We start from the raw sequence: 20,609 nt of genomic DNA on the forward strand, positions 1-20,609 counted from the left end.
GTCATGTAGCTAGCGCCACCTTGAACCCTGGGCCAGGGCACCAGCTGCCACACTCTGAAGCCTGTGGCTTGGTCCAGAGCGAGCCAGGTGGCCCTCAGTGCCCTGGAGGCCGACGCGGGGTCCCATCCCAGTTCCGCTGCTATCAGCTGTGGGATGTGGGCTCCCCGAGCCCGGGTTTTCTCATCTGTGGGATGGAAGGCAACACCTTCCTCCTTTCTGAAACAAGGAGGTTATGAAAAAGCCACCCCAGTGCTGACATCGCATGGAGCTTGTGAGGGCGCCTGGGAATGTCGTCTAAGCTGCAGCACGTGGTAGCGCCCCAGGGTCCCAGGCCATCACGGCCATCGGGCCAGCGTGGCCGGGCTCGCGCTTCTCCGGGTGGTAGTGTGGGTCTGGCCCGGTAGAGGGCGCAAGCCACGCATCTCCCTAGAGCTTCCCCCACGAGCTCTCTTGTGGTGTGAAGACCCGGGGAACCGCCCAGCCCTCCGCCAGATGTCACTGTCGAAGCGCCACTAGACCTTGGAGCCCCACGCTCATCCCACCGGCTTTGGGCCAGGCCCTCCAGTGCGCTCAGGGACAGCGGGAAGGGGCAGGCCCAGCCTGGCGGGATGTCGCGCGGGCCGGCTCGGCTCATCACTGTCTAGTGGCCACCTGCGCCTGCGTCCCTAGGCTGGTGGGCCCAGCGGTGAGTCCTCCCTACCCCACACCTGCAGCCTTGCAGGGGGGCCCACCAAGGAAGGGGACCCAGCCCGTCGGCCCCTGCGTCTGGGGGTCGAGTCCACACAGGCCCGGGTGGCATCTGCCTTCCCCGGCAGGCGCGCAGGCCTCGGCTGGGGCGCTGAGCGGACACCCCGCGACGCGCGGAGCCCCGCCCGCCCTGTGCACGGGGTTTCCGGCGCCACTGGAGGGGCCGCTCGGGGGCACAGAGGCCGCGTCCTGCTCACCACGCTTTCGGAGTGGTCCGTGCGCGTCCCACAGGACAGGAAGAGGAGGGAGCGCAGCCCTGGGTGCGCCCTGGGACCCGGGGGCCCGCCGCGCCCCGGCCGCACCCCGGGACAGGCCTCCATCCGCTCCGTGGGTGGGCACCGGGGACCGCGGCCGGGCCACGTGGCTTCTCGTGACCCTCGCTGCCTCCCTGGGCCCGGCGGCGGGTGGGCCGCTCGGTTCTGATCCCGGCGGGGAAACGAGACTCCGGGGTGAGCGCGGGGGGGAGGGGGGGGGGGGGGGGGAGTCGCACGCCGGCCGGCGCCGCACCCCGAGCCCGAGCCCAAGCCCGCGCCCGCCCACAGCGGCACCTGCAGTGCGGCGGCTCCGATCTGCTCCGGTGCCTGCTGGGCGGAACCCGAACCCGAACCGGAACCCGAACCCCAGCCGGGCGAAGGCCGGAGACGGCGTCTCCGCTTGCGAAGCGCCGCGCTTCTCCAGCTTTCTGAAGACGGACAGCAGCCGGGCGAAGTGCCCTCGCGCCGGCGTCTTGACCCCGCGGCGGGGGCCACACCCCTCCGGGGCCGGCGCCTCGGAGGCCAAGAAGTTAGGGGTCGAGGGGGAGTTTAAGTGACGGACCTGCAGGTCCCAGCCTTGATCCGAGCGACCCCTGGACGCCAGGGTCGGCCCTGGCAGCTACTCCCTTGCCCCCCAGGCCCCAGGGTGGGAGGCTGGTGGCCCGCCCGGGGCATAGGCCTGGATCCCGGGACCTGCAGAGGGCTGGCCCCTGGGTGAGGTGGGTTGTAGGGTGCCTAAGGCAGACCCCACCCTCAGCACCACTCTGAGCGTCTGCTCGTCTGTACCGCGGGGACCATACTGGCATCCTCTCCAGGTGGCCGTGGGCGGCATGAGGCCCGTGTGACAGGGGGCCATGTACTCCGCCAGCGGCGGCCCCAGCCTGTCAGGAAATGCCCCACGGTGACCTTAGCCTGCTGGCGGGAGGCTGCACCTCAGGTTAAGCTGAGGCCTCGACCACCACGACAGGCACCCCGGGGCTGGAGAGCCACACGCGGCTGAGGGCGCTGGGCTCCCCGGCCTGCCACGTCCCTCTCGCCCCCGTGGACCGTGGGGCTGCGTGGCCCGGGTCTTGTCCATTCACGTGTCCTGGCCCAGCCAGTCCCGGGGAGGGTCAGTGAGGGTGCTGGGACCCTGAGCCGGCGGCCCTGACCTCTGGCCGTGGCTCCTCTTGACCCAGACTCCTGCAAACTCCCCCCACAGCCCGCCCCTCAAAACAGAGGCGGGGGTGGGATGGGGGAGGTGACAGATCAGACGTCCTGCAGGGAAGGAGGTCAGGAGGCCCCTGGTCAGACCCCTGCCCATCTTGGGATGGAAGGCTGGAGGTGCTGTGGGCAGCTTCCCGGTCAGTGCCCCCGAGGCCCTGGCTCCGTCCTCCTCCTCCTCCTCGCACCCGCTGCAGATGGACGATGCCCTGGGCTGAGGGTCTCCTGCGCCTCTCCCCTCACTGCCCCGGAAGGGGCCAGGCCTCTCGCCACCCTGGGGCCCCGTGATGCAGGCACTGCCACCCCGGCTTTGCAGGGGAAGGGTGAGACAGGGTGAGTGAACTGAGCGGCCTCACACAGCGTTCGGACCCAGAGCAGCCTGTGTCCTGGCCCCGCCCCACCACCGCCCAGCAGGAGCCCACCTGTCCCCCTGACAGGCCAGCTCTGCCCCATCCCAGCCAGGGCCAGGGGGAGACCCATCCAGTTCACACCCTCCCGGGCTGCCCGGCAGGCAGGAGCCCCGCCCCCAGCAGCGCTCTCCGTCCTCCCTCCTCCCTCCCCCCTCCCCCTCCTCCCTCCGCCCTCCTCCTCTTCCCTCTCCGCGCCCTGGCTTCCTCCCGCCTCAAGCCTCTTGCCTCAAGCCTCTCCCCGCCGGCCTCACAGCCTCTGCACTGCTGTTTCCTCTTCCTGTAGATTCCCCAGGTTTCGGCTCTCATGTCACCTGAGAGGCCCGCTGCGGCCCCGGCCTGTCAGGCTCCCTCACCCTCCCCCAGCACACCCCGGCCACCCCGCCTGCTGCTTCTCCAGAGCCCCGGGCAGAACCGCGGTGCCTCCTGCTACAGGCCGTCCGAGTGCGCAGGGGAATGGAAGCCCCAAGGAGCCACCTGGAGGCTGGCACAGAAGTCACAGGTCCGAGGGTGGGGCTACTCCGGGGGTCAGAGTGCCTGAGCCCCTGCTGGCGGGGGCCTGTGCAGGCGCCAGGACCCGGGGATTGTCAGCGGTCCCTTCCGCCCACAGGTGTTTGTGGAGTATCCCCGTGCTCCGGGCAGCAGGCGCGGATGCCTGCAGGGGGAGGGGCCGCGATGACCTTTCTGGGTCCTGTGTCCAGGAACAGAACCATGCAGGCTGGAGCCTCGGTCCCTCCAGGGGGACACTAAGGCCCAGAGAGGTACAGGGACCCACCCAAGGTCACACAGCAAGCCATGGACAAAGGTGGAGAGAAGGAGCGAGAGAATTGACCTTGGGGGTGCATCTGTCCCCACAGAGTTGAGAAGAATGGGGCCTCTGACTGGGGACCATGACCAAGGGTGGTCTGCCCGCCCCCAGCCCAGGGGCGACTGGGCTCCGGGCCGCTCACACCAGGGAGGTCTGTGACAGCCGCTCGGAGCACAGCAAGCCCGGGCCATGGGGTTGGTGCAGAGCTGGAGACAGGAAGCAACGTGAGACCCCGCCGAGCCCCGCGCAATGGCCTAGCCAGGGCCGTGGGCGTCCGGCCGCCCCAGGCCGCCTTCCCTGTCTCGCGGAGAAGGCTGAGCGCACAGAGGAACCAGGAGGCGGCAGGGCGAGGACAGCCCAGCCCCGACAGAGCCAGCCGGACGGCGGACGGAGAGACGGGACGGCCAGGCCCGGGGCCGGCCTGGCCCCACGCGGCCGCTCCGCAGGACTCCCGGCTCCCGGAGGAGACCCCCTCTGGACCCCGCGTTTCTCCCACTCGCCACCGCGGCCTGGACCAGTGCACAGGCGCGTGCCCTGGTGCGAGCCTGGGTGTCCGCCGCACGCGGCACCTGTAGCGTGGGCCAGCACGCTTCGCCTCACACCTTTGCTCCCAAGTTGTGCCGAGGACCCCGGCCAGGGCCGACACCTGCCTTCTGCCTCGGCATGGGCTCCTGTCCAAGCCACCGTCCAGGAGCTGGACCCACCTCCAGCCTCTGCTCACGGGTGCCACCGACACCCAGGGCCGACCAGCCCCGACTCCTCCTGTGCATTCACCTTCAGCCCAGCTCCACGGTGTGCCTGAAGCTGTGACCGCAGCCCTTGTGTCTTGGCTTTAATGCTGCCTCTTCTAGGAAGCCTTCCTTGACTGCCCTTGCTGCCCTCTCCAGAGGGCACAGTCTCTCTGGGAATGGCCTGCCCAGGTGGGCCAGAGCTGTCGGAGTCCATTTCCCTAAGGCCCAACCATCCCGGTCTCTGGGGCCGCCCTTGGGCCCTGCCCTCGGTGCTGTCCATTTCCTGTGTCAAGAGGAAGGAGCCCCCAGCCTTGGCTTTTCTGGTGGGGCCACAGTGATCTGGGCCTGAGGTGGAGTTCGTGAGCCCCACGCTCTGAACGAAGAGCCGGAAGTGGGGTGGGGGGAGGCAGGGAGGGGGCAGAGCCAGGGTCTCCAGGGCAGTGGTCCCATCAACAGAGCCGTGTCTTTTCCAGTGAGAAGCGGGATAAGGGGCAGAACATAGGCAGCCCCGAAGGGCCCCTTAGTTCCTGGCCTCCTGTGGAGCCGAGCTCCGGGACCAGGCAGACCCACCTCTCTGTTTCGGCTGGGGCTGGGGGCCCGCACCTCCAGGCAGGGCTGAAAGCAGGTGCCCCATGCCACCAGGACGGAGTGGGGGGGGGGGGACGGGCAGGTGAGCCACGCCCTCCCTGCCCAGGAGGGCCTGTGCCGTGTGTGGGAGAGGCAGCCCCCAGTCAGGGCAAAGGGCGCGAGTGGCGGCAGGTGTGCGGGGGAGGCGGGGGTGCAGGAGAGGGCAGGGCGGCCCGAGGGAGGAAGGCGCTGGGCGTCCCCGTCTCCCGGTCCTCGTCTGTGCACCCACCTCCGTCGTCTGCCCCGCTGCCCTCGCCCGCCCACCGTCCCTCCCCGTCACCAGCCGTGACCAATAAGGCATCGGCTGTTGGTCTCCTGCCAGCCGCAGGTCACCCACGCCTCCTCCCTCCTCCCTCCTCCCTCCCCGGGGCTTCCTCCCACCTCAAGCCGTCGGGTCACAGCCCAGCACTGATCAATTCCCCCGCCGCCCCGACAAACCCGCTGTCCGTCACCCACCCGCTTACTCTCCGCCATGCCGGCACCCACAGCACCCACAGATCCACCGTCCACGCACTTGCCAGCATCCGTGCCCACGGGCGTCACGCAGAGAGACGAGCACCCACCTCGCGGGTAAACAGAGCCCTCCCTCCAACACCCCGCCGCCCGCCCGCCCACCCTGCTCGTCTGTGCATCTTCCTCCTCCGTCCAGCTGCGGCCGCCATCTGTCACGCCCCCCCCCCCCGCCACTTCCGCCACCGGCGACCCCCACCGTCCCCTTACCCATGCCCCGTGCGCTTGCGACAATCCGGACTCACATACCAGCCCCCGCCGCCCCGGCCGCCGCCCAGGCCTCACCCTCTGTCCCCGCCCCCCCCCCCCCCCCCCCGGCCCCCAGCCCCACGCGGCCACCTTCCACCCGACACCCGCCCCGGCGCACACACTCATTCCCCGGACACCGACCCCCCGCCAGTGCCCGTCCGTCCACGCGTCAGCCCTCCGCGGGCCAGGACAGGTGTCCACCACTGTGCGCTCCCGCGGGTGACCCTTCACTGTCCGTCCATGCGGGCGGCACCCACGTCTGCCACCGTCCACAATCGGACCAGGCCAGGAGGCAGGGGACCCCCCCACCCTCCCGATCCCCCCACCCACCCTTGAAGAGCCGAGTCCAGCCCCACCAGGTGGGCAGATCGAGCGCTGCCCCAGCCGCCCAGGGAAGAAGGGGAGCCTCCCCCAAACACACGCGTGTCATGGGGCAGGTGGGTCCTGACAAACCCCTCTTCCTGGGCACTCAGGGCCCTGGGGCCTGGAAGGCTGAGTGTGGACGGGCAGCGAGGCCCGGCTCCTGCCTCCAAGGGGCCTGAAGACTGCGGGGCGGATCTGGAGGTAAATGTGTAACTGTCAGGGCCGACCGGCCCCGCCCGCCGGGTCCCGTGGGCCCCGTGGAGCAAAGTCCTGGCTGGAGGCTCCCGACGGCGAGATGCGCGCGCTGGGCCGGGTCCTGCTGTGGCTGCAGCTCTGGGGTAAGTGGGGCGCGCAGGCCGAGGGCCCTCTGGACCCAGAAGGCCAAGGGTCCCCGAGAGGTGGGCGGCCGGGGTCCACCGGTGCGCGAGGGGCGAGGAGCCGGGACCGGACCCTCCGCGGGCGCCGCGCTCCGTCCAGGTCCCTGCGGCTGCGCGCGGGCGTCGGCCGGCTCCGCAGCGTGCCTCAGTTTCCCGTCCCGAGGGCGCCGCCGACCCTCCCCCATCGCACCAGGCCAGTGCGTGTCTGCGGCGCCGGCCCCCAAGGCTCCGGAGCCCTAAACGCTGCAGCCGCGGCCCTGCCCCGCCCTCCGGTCCCTCGCGGCCCCTGCGGGACGCAGCTCCCGTTCAGAGCCCTCCTGGCCGCTCCCTGCAGACCCCGGACCCTTCCACTTGGCGGGGACCTCCGCTTCCGCATTCACCTCCGTCCTCGGTTGTCATTGTCCTTGCCTGCCCGTGTCCTCTGCTCCAGCGCCTGGCAAAAGTGGGGCGGGGCAACGAGGCGATCTCGGCGGGCGTCGTGGAGGAGGCACGTTTGCTCTGCGATGCAGGAGCTCCTCAGAGGGCGCGGGCGGGGCCACCGTGGGCGGGGGGACCCCTTCTGCACCCAGCTGCGTGACGTGAGCCGGCCACCGCGCCTCTCTGGGGGAGGTCGTCCTCCCCAGGGGCTGGGGCATCGGGGTGCGGACCCAGATGCCGCGGGCGCGGGTACCACTCAGTCTCCCCCTCCCCAGCGCTGACCCGGGCCGCCTACAAAATCTGGGTCCCCAACACCAATTTCGATGCTGCCGAAAACTGGAGCCAGAACCGAACCCCGTGTGCAGGCGCCGCCATCGAGTTCCCTGCTGACAAGGTGCCTGGGCCCCCATCGGGGCTGGGGGCGGGGCTCGCCCCGGGGCCCCTGGTGGTCCGGGGCGCGGAACCGGCGGATCCGCCGCTGACGCTGCTGCTTCCTGCAGATGGTGTCAGTCCTGGTGCGAGAGGCTCACAGCGTCGCCAGCTTGGTGAGGGGCGGCCGCGCTGCCTCGGCGTGCGGGGTGGGGGGCGAGGGGGTGCGGGGGGCTGGCAGGTTTGCAAGGGCTGCCCTCACCCACATGGGGGATCGTGCAGGCCTCTTGAGGGTCTTTTTAGAGGTGGGGTAACCACATGGGAGGCCCACCCCCAAGCCTCTCCCTGTCCTGGTGCCCGACGCCCCCCCCCCCCCATCGGAACTCCAGGGGACCTTTCCGCCAAATGCTGTCCAGAACACGGTGGGAATTAGGGGGAAAACAATTTCCACAGCCACTTGGGTGTGAAATGCTGCTTCACCCAGTATGAAAGGCTCTGAGGGGCCATGAGAAAGTCCCCTGCGGTCTTCCTGCGGCCTCAAGCTGCCCAATGCCCTCCGCGCCTTCCCCGCGGGGCTGGAGCTAAGGATGGCTTTCACGTTTTTAAATGGGCAAAAAAATCTAAAGAAGCACACTATTTCGTGTCCAGTAAAAAGTAAGTGGAACTCAAACTTCAGTGACTGTAAATAAAGTTTTGGCTACACAGCCCCCCCCCCCCCCCCCGCCATTCATTTTCTACATCTATGGCCACTGTCATGCCAAGACCGCCAAGTTGAGGGGCTGTGGCAAGACCCTGTGGCCAGCAAAGCTTAGGCTACTTACTGTCCGGCCCATTGTGAAAAGGGTGGCACGTCCCTAATTTGCAGCGTCAGTCCTCAGGTTGGAGGGTCTCGGGGCCACCCCTAGTGGAGGCTCCAGCCCAGGGCCTGGCCCTGCCTGGGGCACATCGCTGTCCTGTTACTTAGGGACCTGCCAGCAAGCCACGCCTTAGTGAGGGGCGGAGCCAGGGCCACCCAGGGCTGAGGCAGGCCACTGGCTGGACTTTGTGTGAATGAGTGGGGGACATGGGGTGGCCTGGCCCCGCCAAATCTGCAGGGTTTGGGGATCCTGGGCCTTGTGTCCACTAGGAGGCTGCTGGTTAATTGATGAGTTTCAAAAGCAGCATGGATTCTGGGACCCTGTCCTGGGACGGGACATCGGACAGAAGCAGAGGGATCCTGGTCCCCGCAGACATTTGTCCAACCCAAAGACTCAGGCATGGAGGGGTCAGAGGCGTGGGGACAGTGGCTGGACCCAGCGCCCCTCATGCTTAACAGTGGCACCCAGGCAGGATGGGGGGGCCTATGGGCAGGAGAGTTGGTTGGTGTGGGGGTGCCGCGGCCTAGGGGCCCCTCCCAGGCGATTCGTTACTTTGCTGATCTCTGGAAGATCATTCGCTACCCCAAAGGCCCCCTCACCCGGCTGTCCCAGACAGGGAGCCCCTCCTCCCTTTCCACAGGTTCCGGGCTCTGGGCACTGGTGTCCCGCACAGAGACCCTGGGGTGCCCCCTCACCTCCCACCCTCTTCTTCAGAGGACCAGAGTGGGAACTGTTCAGGGGCCCAGGGACAGGGGGCGATGGCCCCCAGGTTCCCGCTGGCGGAGGGCGGATGGACCCAGCGCTGCCGGCGGCCGCCTCCCACTCACGCTGCGCGCTGTCCCCTCCCCCACTGCCCGGCAGCCAGTCACAGGTGCAGCGACGTCAGTGTCTAATTTGCATTCCCCAGGTTTGGGGCTCCTCTCCCCGGCATTTTCCTCCTCCCGAGCCCCCCTCCCCTCCCATTTCTACCCTTCGCTCAGTTCTGGTTTGGGGGGCAGCTCCTGTTTTGTGTGGGTCTGCCCTGCCGCCCCTGCCGAACACGCAACTCCATGGTAACCTGTCTAAAGAAAACCTGTCGCCTTTTAACTGCGTTTCACAGTCACAGCTGCAATCGACCATACATTGCGTCTGTTAAGTCACAGCCTTGTCATCAAGGGCACATGTTTGAGTGGGGCGCTAGCTGGGGAACCCGCTTTGTTCTCTTCCTTGGAATGAGCCCAAGGTCTCACGCCCCCTCCAAACCACCAGCCCTGCCCTTGGCTTTGGGGTGCTGCCGTCTGCACCAGCCGCCCGGGGTGCGTGCCGGGCTCTGAGCATCCCCTTTGGTCGCTCTGCCCACCTCCTGCCCGCACCATGCTATCCTCGTGCTGAGGCTGTCTGGGAGGTGTTCGTATCCATGGGACAACTCGCTCCCTTAACTCTCGTCACGAGGTCAACTAGTCCTTCGTGGATCTGCTTGTCACGGAGCATGTGAATCAGGTACCACCACTGGCAACAACACCAGAACCCTGGACTTCCGATTGGGGAGGATGAACAGCTTTATGCCAGCAAGGCGTCCATCCGAGGGCGCGGCCTTCGCCCATCGTAACCCTCTTCACCAGAGCTTGACAGTGGTCCCCATAGAGGTTTCATATAGTACCAGTTAATTCGTAAATACTTTATACTTTGGTTTATATTGTGAATGGAGCTCTATTTTTAAATATTATAGTCTCCACCTGGTCATTTTTGTAAATAAGGACAGCCATTCCTTTTCCCTTCCAGTCTTAACCCCTTTCACCCCTTTCCTTATGGCACTGTCCAGGACCTCTCCCTTATGCTAAGCAAAAGTGACCAAAGTAAGCATCCTGTCTCGTTCCGAGGTGAAAGAGAAGACATGTCATTTCTCCACTGAATGTAGTGTTTGCTGTAGGGTTTTGATGCATAAACTTTATTGAGTTGTAGAAATTCTATTCTACTGCTAGTTGGCTAGCAGTATTTTTTAAAATCATCAATAGGTTGTTGGGCTTTTTCCTTCTCTACAAGGACAGGGGTGTGACCCCCCCCCCTTTAGCCAGTTAATGAGGTTTTCTGAGGTTGAACCATCCTTGCAAGACGGATGTGCCCCTGGCGCCGAGCTGCAAGTGCAGGTCAGAAGGCATGCCGCTTCAGACGCCCACTTCCTCAGGCCCGGCTTCCCGGTCATAACGCCCCGAGTAGCCAAGACTCTCTGCTGCCACCTGCTGGACGCCATTATACATATGGCCTGGACTTCGCTTTTCCTTCCCGCATTCCCGCCACAGGAACCCTTCGATCTCCATGGACTTTTAAAATACACTGTGGGGTCTGGTCAGCTAATGCTTTATTTAGTCTGTAATTGTTCTTATCTTGGATTCTCTTTTACCTGGTTTTGAAATCAAGACCACACCGGCCTCATAAAAGGAACCGGGCAATGCCCATTCTTTTTTCTATTTTCTAGAACAAGTTCTGTAAGTAATTAACTGTTCCTTGAGAGTTGAGTACACCGAACCTATGAAAACATTTGGATTGGGAATTTTGAAAATAAGAGGTCCCTGGCTAGCAGTTTAATCTCTTTACTGCTCGCTGGTCTATTTAAACTCTCTATTGCTTCATGTGTCAGTTTCGATGTTTTAAATTTTTCTAGAAATTGACATATTCCATCCAGGTTTGCAGATTTGGGCCTCCTTTTGATTTCTTAAACTTTTCAAGATCTTTATCTTCCTACGACCAGCAAGTTCTGTCCTTTTTGTCCTCCCCCTCCGCCGTAACATTTTAATCCTAGCTTTAAAAAAAATTTAAAAAGACAACGGCAAGCTTTACCAAAACTTCGCATCACCCTTATTTCCTGTATTCCTCAGCTTCGGGATTTCCTTCCTCGCTTCCTCCGAGCCTGCTTTCAGGGTAGGTCTTTGTGTGGCACTCAGACTTGAGGATGTGTTTATCATGGTCTTGGATTTGAATAGAAGTTTGTCTGGATATGAAATTCTAGATGGAGCGTTATCTTCCTGCAGTGCACAAAATATTATCCTACTCTTTTTACTTCCATTGTTGTCACTGAGAAACCCAATTTTTGAATTTTTTTTTCTTTCCCAGGTGATCTGTTCTTTCTCTCTGAAGCTTTTTAGAATGTTCTCCGTGTCTGATATTCATAAGCAAACTGTCACGTGTCCGGGTGTGACTTTTCCTCATGTCCCAGTTGGGACTCGATGGTGCCTTTTGAAGTTTCCCAGCCTTCTTCAAATCTGGAAAATTCACCTTTCTTGTTTCTTCAAATATTTTCTCTCTAGCCAAGCTTTTTGCGCTTTGATCCCGGTCCGCCTCTCAGGTTTCCCTCTCTCAGTCCTCTCCTGCTGTCTTCTGGAGAGTTCCTTAATGGGCGCGCCCAGCTCGCCCGTCCCCATGTTCCTCTCACCCGCCATGCTCGTCCTTTCAAGTCTTGTTTTCCATAACCTATTTGTATTTCCCCGTGTTTCTTTTTTTAAAATATAAGTTCATGCTGCACATCACTAATACCTCCCTCTTCCTGAGGCATCCTGCGTCTGTCTTTGGGGCGCACCCTGGTGCCTGGGGGTGAGGCAGTCTTGTTGTCACAGTGCTGTGCCTTAGGTATGGAGGTAGCTGGTCTGTGGTCCCTCGTCCCTGCAGGGGTTGGCCTCCTGGTCAGGTCCAGTGCTTGGGGACAGGCCGAAGGGCAGGTCTTGCCCAGTGGGCTGGGTCAGGAGGCCGGGCCTTGGGGAGATGGCCCTTGATTCGGCTGAACCACTCATGACCCCAGCACTCACCTCCAACCCCAATCCTGGTGGGGGGGAGGGGGAAGGGATGTCAAGAGGAATGGCGGTGGGATCCTGGGGCTGGGAGGGCAGGGGAGGGAGGCCAGTCCTCCTTCTCTTGGCCGCCTTGCTGGCAATAGCTGAGGGTCAAGGCCTTTCTGTGGCGGGGAGACAGGGGCGGCTGCAGGGTGCCCCAACCCTCCCCGCCACTTCTGGCACCCCTTCTCCTTCCAACTGCAGCCTCCTCCCCTCTTTCACAAGATTCAGGGTTGCCTTTAGACTTCCCACCGGCGTGGGTTCCTGGAACCCATGAGCCCTCGCCTTGCAGGTTCTTCGGGGTGACAGGGGAGGGTGACAGCACTGGCAAGAGTCCCGTCCCCAAACTTTCCACGCTCCCAGGTCTCAGGGTAGGTCCAATTCCTTGGCCAGCGGCCCTGCTCCTCCGGCCTATTTGACCCTTACTTGCCAGCTCCCTTGGCCACAGGTCTAGGTTTTCCTCCCCAGAGACACGGGGGACGGGGGTGGGCGCAGAGTGGGACCCTCGGACGCCCTGGAACACCGCATGGCGCCGCCTCAGCCTACACTTCCTGCAGCTCCTGCCGCTGGACGGGGAACTCATCCTGGCCTCAGGAGCCGCATTCAGCGCCTCAGACACCAGCTCGAACCTGGCCCGCAGCGCAGGTGAGAGGGCCAGGCCGCGCGCTGGTCCGCGCGGGAAGCGTGCCGGGGCGGGGCCCAGGTGGGCGTGTCTCGGGGGGGCGGGGCCTGGCTTTGGGGGCGGGGCGTCGCCGGGGCGGGGCCCGTGGGAGCGCGTCCTGGTTGGAGGGCGAGTCTGGGGGCGGGGCGTGGGGGGCACGTCCCGGCGAGGGCCTGGGCCGAGCTCCGGGACGCGCGTGCGCACAGGGGCCGCTGCCGTCTTCCTCGACCCCGACCGCTTCTGGCACGACCCGCGCTCGTGGCGCTCCGGGGACGCGGCTCCCAACCTCTTCTTCGTGGACGCCGAGCGCGTGCCCTGCCGCCACGACGACGTCGTCTTCCCGCCCGACTCCTCCTTCCGTGTGGTGCTTGGACTGGACGCCCGCACCGTGCGCGTTCACAGCGTCTCGGCCCTGAGCCAGGTAAGTGGGGGGAGCGGGGGCGAGGCACACGCCGGTCTCGGCCCCGCGCCTGGCCCCGGCAGGGCCCCGCGGAGCGCCTCCCACCCCCGTAGTGTGGACCCGTGGGTTCCGAGCACTCCGACATGGTCCCTTCCTCGGGCTGGCTCTGCCGGCGTTTCGGCCACCGCAGAATTTCACGCGCGACGAGGACCTGACGGCTTTCTTGGCGTCCCGCGCCGGCCGCCTGCGCTTTCACGGTCCGGGCACGCTGGGCGTGGGCTCCGAGGCCTGCGCTGACCCGTCGGGCTGCGTCTGCGGCAACGCCGAGGTGAGCGGGGCCCACGGCGGGCGACGTGGGCACCGCGCGGGGGCGGGGGCGGGGGCGGCTCTGGGTCTGGGGCCGCTGCACCCGGCCGTCTCCGGCCGGCCCGCGTCCCCCTCGCGGGCTGCCCCTCGCCCTCCCCGCGCCGAGTCCGCTCCCGCCCCCAGGTGCAGCCGGGGATCTGCGCGGCCCTGCTGCAGCCCCTGGGCGGCCGCTGCCCCGCGCCCGCCTGCCGTGACGCCCTCCGCCCGGAGGGGCAGTGCTGCGACCTCTGCGGTGAGCGTCCCCGCCCGGGCCCTGCCCGGCCCGCTCCCAGTCTCAGTTTCCCTATCGGTCCCTGGCCCGCGGCGCTGACCCCTACCCTCCTGCCGCAGGAGCCATCGTGTCGCTGACCCACGGCCCTGCCTTTGACCTGGAGAGGTTCCGGGCGGGGCTGCTGCACGTCTTGACCCTGGTAATGGGGCCGCGACCCAACCCGGGTCCTCACCACCTTCGCAACCCCCGCCTGGGACCCCCCCCCCAGCCTCTTTAGTGACGCGTCCACGCTCTGCCATTTGACCCCGTCCCCACCGTCCCAGAGGGACCGAGTTCTTGGGCCAACCCTGTCTTCCTCTCCAGCCCCAGTACCAGGGGCTGCGAGTGGCCGTGTCCAAGGTGCCGCGCCGGACCCAGGCCCGCGGGGCCACGGGCGCGGGGGGCAGCACGGAGATCCAGGTGGTGCTGGCGGAGACGGGGCCCGCGACGGGCGGCGCGCGGCGGCTGGCCGCGGCCCTCCTGGGGAACCTCACGGAGCACGGTAACCGCGGGCGCCCCGCGCGACCCCCACCCCTTCCCCGCCGCGCCCCGCCCGGGGGAGACTGAGCCCCGTCCTCCGTTGCAGGCGAGACCCTCGGGGTCCTGTCGGCGACCGTCCAGTTGTCGGGCGCGTCCGGCGGTGACGGTTCGGCGTTGGGCCAGCCAGGGTCGCTCGGGGCGCTGGCGGGCGGCGTGGCGGCCGCGCTGCTGCTGCTGCTGCTGCTGCTGGCGCTGTTGCTGCACCGCAAGGGGAAGCTCAGGTGCGCGGGGCGGGGCTCGGGTGCGTGGGGCGGGGCCGCGGGGCGGGGCTCACGAGAGTCCCCACCCACAGGTGGAGGAGGCGCGACACGGCGGTCCCCCAGCCGGAAGAGCCGCCCAGGGGCTTCCAGAACCCGATGTACAAGGAGGAGCTGGTGAGGGGGCGGTGGGGACTGTGCGGGCCTCCCCGGGCCGGGCTCGGCGCCTGCCGGCCCCTGACTCTGCGCCCCGCCCCCGCAGCCCGCGGTCGGGCAGGCGGATGCCCAGAGCTCCAGCCAGAGCTACTTCAGCAACCCGGTGTTTGCCGAGACCGAGGCCTGAGAGGCCGCCTGACGCGCGTCCTCGCCCCCACCCCGCGCCCGGCGTGGCCCTGCGGGATCCCCGCTCCCTCCACACCGTCCAGTCCCCGGCGTGCCAGGCACGGTGCCCTTGCTCAATAAAGGAGTTTCCTGCACGTGCAGTCCGGGGGTACTCCGCCCGTTTCGCCCTTGCCTCTGCCTCGCGGTAGCTGGGAGGGTGTTGGTGTTCACTACATGAGGGGTGGTCCTCAGAGCCCCTCCCTGGAGGCCCCTGGCGCTGGAGGAGTGGGTGCAGGAAGCCTGCAACCCCCAAGGGAAAAGGAGAGCCGACTGGAGCCCGGGAGGTTGAAGCACTGGTGAGGGTGGAGAAAGGTGGGCTGCCGGCTCCCCGCCTCCCCCCATGCCATGCCGAGGGGCTCTGGGCCAGCTGGGGGAAGGTGACTGCCTCCCAGATTGGACAGACCGGGCTGCCCAGAGTCCCAGGAACACTGTCCTGGAGCACGGCCAGTCCCTTCTGGAGGCACCGGGCAGGGCTGTCCCCGCGGCGGTGGAGCAGGTGAGTGCAGGCCGGGTGTGGCCTGCAGAATGGGTTTGGTGTTTGGTGTCCTCACTGCAAGGCCAGGCCTCGCCTTCCCCATTCTGATGGCCTTTCTGATGGGGGCAGGGGGTGGCGCCAGGGCTGAGCACCCCCAAGTAGGACACCCACATAGCACGTGACCCCGCGTGACATTGTACTGCTAAGTGCCCTTTCGATGCAAACGCAAAGGGGCCTGGAAACGTCTCCAGTCCTCACCCGACCACTGCTGACGTCTGACGTGCGGGTCAGTCACCAGCCCGTCTCTGGCGCCCCGGCCGCCCCGGGTTGCGCGTGGCGGTCCTGTGGGTGCTGCGCAGCGTGAGAGCCGCCGTTCGTTGTCAGTGGCGTGTGTTTTAAAACCCACGTCAGGGCCCTGGCCTCACGCAGCACGGACACCACGTGGGGCCGAGTCGAGCCCGCCTGCCCCGGAAGCCTGCGCCTCGCGGCCACGCGCCGACGCTCACCTGTGCCCACTTTCCAGATTTTCCAGCCGCTGTGATTTCGCTCGTGTTTCTGAAAGGCTCCGCCTGTGCCTCGTGTGGCCTCTGCCACTCCCAGGCCCCTTCAGAGGCAGGCGGGAGGAGCGCCTTCTGGCCCCTGGGAGGTCAGGGCTGTTGGGACTTGCCAGGACAACGGCAGCAGAGGGGATGTGAAGCCCTTCTGGGCAGCTCTGGAGCTAGCACGTCTGAAGTTTGTAGCATTCTTTCCCCACTGTGACCACGGAGGCCCCCGCGGTGAGGTGGCCTGGCCCTGGGTGGCCGTGCCGGTAGACGGGCCAGTGTTGCTGCGGTGGAGGGAGCTCCATGTGTGGCACCGAGGGTGGGCCCTGCCGTGCTGACTGGCACAGAGTCCCGGGGCCACCACAAGGCGCTCACAGGCGGCTCCTGGCATGTCATCGTACCCTCACACCACCCTCTGGCAAGTCTTGTCACTGCCCCTGCTTTACCAAGAACTTTCTGGGGAGTGGGGGCCTCGGCAGGGCAAAAAGAACCCCCTCCAGCACAGGCTGCTCCCTGCCCTCAGGGAACTGACTCCTCAGAGACAGAGCCTGTGCGGAGGCCACGCAGCCCCACCTCCCAGTGACGGGCCTGCCCCGTCCTGGCCCCAGGGCTGCTGAGGGGCCGGGTGCCTGGCACGGGCAGGGTTCTCTCCTGCTCTAGGCAGCCCTAGGACCCAGGAGGCCTCCACCGGCAGCTCGGCAGGCGCGAGGTCCCAGGTCCAGAGGCCACTCGTGCCTGTTGCGTGATCCCTGAGGGCCTGGCCAGGAACAGTCCACAGGCAAGATGGCTCCTATACGGCCTTTTGGGCAGGCATCTCCTGCACAGGGCGTTCCTGGGGCCGGAGACTCGGGCCAGATCATGACGTTCAGGACACCACCGAGAACTTTAAAACTGTGCCTTCTGCTTTATTGACAGGTAAATTGTTCAAAAATGTTCTCACGATTCAATAATTACAAAGACTCAGACTTACATTAAAAAAGTAAAAACCAGAAGCCCCAGCAGGTGCCAGCCCCAGCAGAAGGCTCGGGGCGTGGGGAGGTGGGCGGGCGCCAGGCGTGACACACCCGCAGGCCGGCCGGTGGCGGCCACGTCGCTCGGTGCTGACTCCAGGAAGTGCGTGTCTCGACAGCGCTCCGAGAACGTCGCCTGGCGGGGGAGCAGGGAGAAGCCAGTGCTGGGCCATGGACGAGCTGCGCACGGCCGTTCACAGGCCGCCAACCGGTGACCCGCAGGTGACGCTGAGAGTGAACGCAGGCGGAGCGTGGCCGCGCCCGGCAGGGACTGTGCGGCGGGACTGGGTGAGGCTAATGATCCAACGGGAACCAGTCACGGGGCTCCATGCAGGGCGGGGCCGGGCGGGGGCGCCTGGGCCCTGGCTGGCTGCACGGGGCTGTCCGCTTCCCGGGAGACGGCACAGCTGACTTCACAGTAGTGCACTGGTGACGCTGCGTGGTTGTGACTGGGAACGGACTGACCCGGGGCCCAGGGGGGGCGTGCGTCACTCAGGCGGGCCTCGTCCGTGGCCGCAAGGCTGGCGGAAGGGCTTCTGCACCTGACTGTGTGATGGCAAAATGAATAAAAGGCCACTAAGCGCCTCCCACTTTCCTGTCTTCGAAATCCTAGTGACACCGCAAGTGACACGGAGCCCCCTCCTGTCTCCCAGGGCCCTAGGAAGCAGCTCGGGCATGGCGCGGACAGATGCGCGTCCGGGGCCGCCCGCTTCCTGAGCAGAGCGGGGCCGGGCCCCCTGGGACCTCGCAGCCCGTTCCAGGCTGGTCCTTCGTGTGCAAACGGAAGAGTGGCGCCTCCCCTCACAGCTGTGCAGACGAAGGGTCTGGCCTCCTGCCACGGACAGCCGGCATCGAACCGATCATTGCTAACAAGAGACTTTGTTTCATCTCCACGTCTACGAAGTGATTCCGTGTTTCCTCGGACGACACTGGAGGGTCGGCTCAGTCTGGGCACTGGTGTCGGAGGCCGGCCCTGGTTCCCTGGCCCGTGGCGGCGGCTTCAGGCGTCGTAAGCGGGTTGCTCCAGGCCTTCGAGGGGGAGCTGGCTCCTGTGGGGGGAGTTGGGGCTCGGAGGGCCGCTGGGGTTGGAGCTGTTGGATGGAGTCGAGTGTTTGGTGGAGTCTGAGTCAGGCTGTGAAGACGAAGGGGACGGCATGGAATCCCGCTGCCCTGGGCATGCGCAGCGCAGGGTGTGCGCCCCGGCCCAACGCGGGCGCTCACGGGGCAGGAGTGGCCACTGCCCCCCTCACTCCGAGAGCACACGCTGGTGCTTACACTTGCTGGTGAGGTCATAAACCAGAACCCCATAAATGACTTAGAATGAGCGACACCACGGAGAACGCAGACACCACACAATCAAGCAGTCACAAGTCACAGAGGTGACATTCGTGATAAAAGCATCAGGAAGAGAGAAACTTTCTCAACATGACAGTGTCCATGAAAAATCCACAGCCAACTTCGCACCTGACAGTGAAAGACAGAGCTCGCCCTGAGACCGCCAACAAGGCGAGGGCGCCTGCCCTGCCCGCCGGCCGCGCCGCACTGCAGAGGTTCTGGCGGCAGCGACTGGCAGGGACAAGAGCGGAAGTGAAACCATCTCCGTTCACCAACGACGCGACTCTAGGAAAATCCCAAAGGCCTCAGCAAAAAGCTAAACAACTCCATGAACTTGCAGGTCACGAGATCAACACAAACATTAGCTATGTTGCCATTCACCAGCAACGCACAATCTGAGAGGAAATTAAGAAAACAGTTCCACATACAACAGCATCTAAAAGAACCTCAGGCAGCATGAAGGGCGCCGGGCGCCCTGCGGGACAGGAGCACCTGTATCACGGCAGCAAGAGATGCAGGCGTCCAAATCGGAGGTGCGGCCCGCACGCCATGCCGGCCGAGGACACGGCCGACAAAGAAAGGCACAGGTCAACTTGACTGACACACACAGATGTAAAAGTTGTCAGCAAACGTTCACAAACGGAGCCTGTCAGCGTACTGAGTAAGGGTAACACGCACGACCAAGGGTTTATTCTCAGGAGGCGAGGAAATCCGCTCTTACGACACGAACAGAGAAAACATGATTGAAAAAGCATCGGCTCAACATCCATCGCCCCTTCCTTCCTGAGAACTCTCCCAAGTGAGGGAGAGAAGGACACGCCTCAGCCAAGCCAAAGGTGGCTGCCGGGAGGGCGGGTAGCATCAGTCGTGGCAGGACACCCAGGCTGGAGCCCAGAGCCTCTAACGTCCGGGGCCCAAATCTACGTGGCTGAGGGCCTGGCCAGCACCCAGAGGAGCCACACTCACAAGTGCACACACACCACACGACACCCGCATCAAAGAGACAAGACTCCTAGGCCACCAACCGAATACCTGAGCCAATCAGAACGAGAAGCTGGCTGGACACCGAACATCCCAAAGCCACCGGCGAGCGCCACCCAGTACGTGGCGGAAGCTTGTCTTCACACGGCGGCAACACAACCGTTGGAATTCTTAAGACTAAACTGGGTAACCAGAAACAACCTGCAGGCGTGAGGGCGCAGTGTCCCTATGCAGGGAGTCGGGACGAAGACCCCAAATTCATCGCCCAGGTCAACGTAGCCCCAGCTTTCACCTTTTCATTACGAAGCCAGCAACCTGGTTTTAAAATTTATTTGAAGGAGCAAATAAAGCATAGCTAAGAAATTGCTGAAAAGGGAGAACAGAGATCTGCTCTGCCCCATTTCATGTTACAGGTGGTGCTGGCAGAGGAAAGTAACCCGTCCCTGTGAGCAGAGGTTCCAGAAGCAGAAACTGTCGACAAAGGAATTTAACATAAAAATAAAGATGTTTCAGGTTGGGGGAGAAGTGAGTGGCACAGGGCCGGTGCCATCTGCTTAAGAAAGCAGCTCAGGTCCTTGCTCACACGCTCACACTCGGCCACACACACACTCATCCTCGCACGGTCTTACAGGTGCACACACACAGTCACATACGTGCGTTTTCAGGAGGCAGTAGCAAACAGAAAAAAACCACCAAACTCACACTGGAGAACTGTTATCTGTCTTTAAAAAAAACTGGCTTGCATAAAATTAAAAACTATGATAAAACTTAAAAGACAAAAAATCAAAAGGTTAGCGATACTGGGAAAAGTGTTCACGACAGCGAACACCCACAGCTTACGGCTTCTCTGACTCGGGGTGACGAGGTGGGGGAGCGTGGGGTGCTGGGCAGATGGCACCGGCAGGAAGAATGAGGGCCATGAGCGACGAAACCTTTTTGGTTTTGCCCCGTCAGCCCGGCCGGGAAGACGCACCCTCCGTGCTGGGGTGTGGTTTCGGGAGTGGCAGGTCTGGCTGCCGGCTCTCGGCTCCGCACCCCCTCCTTTGGGAGCACCCCCCCTGCCGAAAGGCCCACACTCGCTTCCATGCTGCTCCAGTGCCAGCCCTGTCTCACCCCAGAACCCTTTCGCATGCAGGAGAAACTGAGGCACGGAGGTATGCCTCCTCATGCACGAGAAGGCTGCCAGTGGGCAGGGCCTGGACACCCAGGAAACCTTCTGAGACAGGGTGGTCCTGGGCTGGCCCTGTGCCCTGCCCGAGCAGCCACCATGGGGAGGAACAGGCCAACGTGGAAGGCTCTCCGAGGCGGAGGCTGTCCGTGCTTCACAGAGCGCACCCAGGGGACGTCACCTCTGAGGGTGTGACGTGGCACAGAAGAGTCTAGGGGGGGACCCAGGGTGACTTGCCTCAGCAAGGCGTTTGCTTCTCAGTCCCGCCGTGACGGCCCTGCCCTGCAGCCCCTCTGGGCTCAGATGATGTCTGCCAGGCCTGGCCCGGCCTCTGGGCAGGGGGGCAGGGGGGCAGGGGGCAGGGGGCAGGGGGACAGGGGGCTTGAAAGCGGAGACTGCAGGGAGGCCTGGCTCCAGGCTGCGGAGAACGCGACCTGACCGAGGGACTTGCTGCTCAGGCCATCACCCGGAGGCGGACACTCACACCGTCCTCGGACAGGCCCACGGCCACCGTCCACGCCCCACTTCCCGGCCGCAGCGCAGCCCGAGAGGTCGTGATCAGGGAGACCAGGAGAGGCTGG

At 64.7% G+C, this 20,609-nt stretch overlaps 2 protein-coding genes and 1 long non-coding RNA gene across 7 annotated transcripts in view; 2 read left to right on the forward strand and 1 right to left on the reverse strand.

Annotated features, from left to right (window-relative positions):
* Nucleotides 1–6,136: 6,136 nt before the first annotated feature.
* AMN (amnion associated transmembrane protein) lies at nucleotides 6,137–14,532 on the forward strand. The gene is made up of 12 exons (XM_016165995.2): nucleotides 6,137–6,237; nucleotides 6,969–7,087; nucleotides 7,194–7,238; nucleotides 12,280–12,367; nucleotides 12,590–12,804; nucleotides 12,974–13,111; nucleotides 13,273–13,381; nucleotides 13,480–13,559; nucleotides 13,724–13,901; nucleotides 13,986–14,160; nucleotides 14,232–14,313; nucleotides 14,399–14,532. The coding sequence occupies exons 1-12, from the start codon at nucleotides 6,195–6,197 to the stop codon at nucleotides 14,477–14,479; spliced, it is 1,353 nt and encodes a 450-aa protein (XP_016021481.2). The 5' UTR covers nucleotides 6,137–6,194; the 3' UTR covers nucleotides 14,480–14,532.
* Nucleotides 14,533–16,318: 1,786 nt separating this feature from the next.
* On the forward strand, nucleotides 16,319–19,237 carry LOC107521372. Its single transcript, XR_004956208.1, has 2 exons — nucleotides 16,319–16,449; nucleotides 16,664–19,237. It is a non-coding gene; the product is annotated as an uncharacterized LOC107521372 (long non-coding RNA).
* Nucleotides 16,416–20,609, reverse strand: part of CDC42BPB (CDC42 binding protein kinase beta) — an 88,088-nt gene continuing 83,894 nt past the window's right edge. For all 5 annotated transcript variants that reach the window (XM_036238457.1, XM_036238456.1, XM_036238455.1 and 2 more), the window contains one exon: nucleotides 16,416–17,676. In XM_036238457.1, coding sequence (XP_036094350.1) covers nucleotides 17,545–17,676 — 132 coding nt within the window. In that variant the 3' untranslated portion in view covers nucleotides 16,416–17,544. The remainder of the gene's footprint in view (nucleotides 17,677–20,609) is intronic.

Source organism: Rousettus aegyptiacus, unplaced genomic scaffold (genome assembly GCF_014176215.1).
Source record: "Rousettus aegyptiacus isolate mRouAeg1 unplaced genomic scaffold, mRouAeg1.p scaffold_m13_p_3, whole genome shotgun sequence".
NCBI lineage: Eukaryota > Metazoa > Chordata > Mammalia > Chiroptera > Pteropodidae > Rousettus > Rousettus aegyptiacus.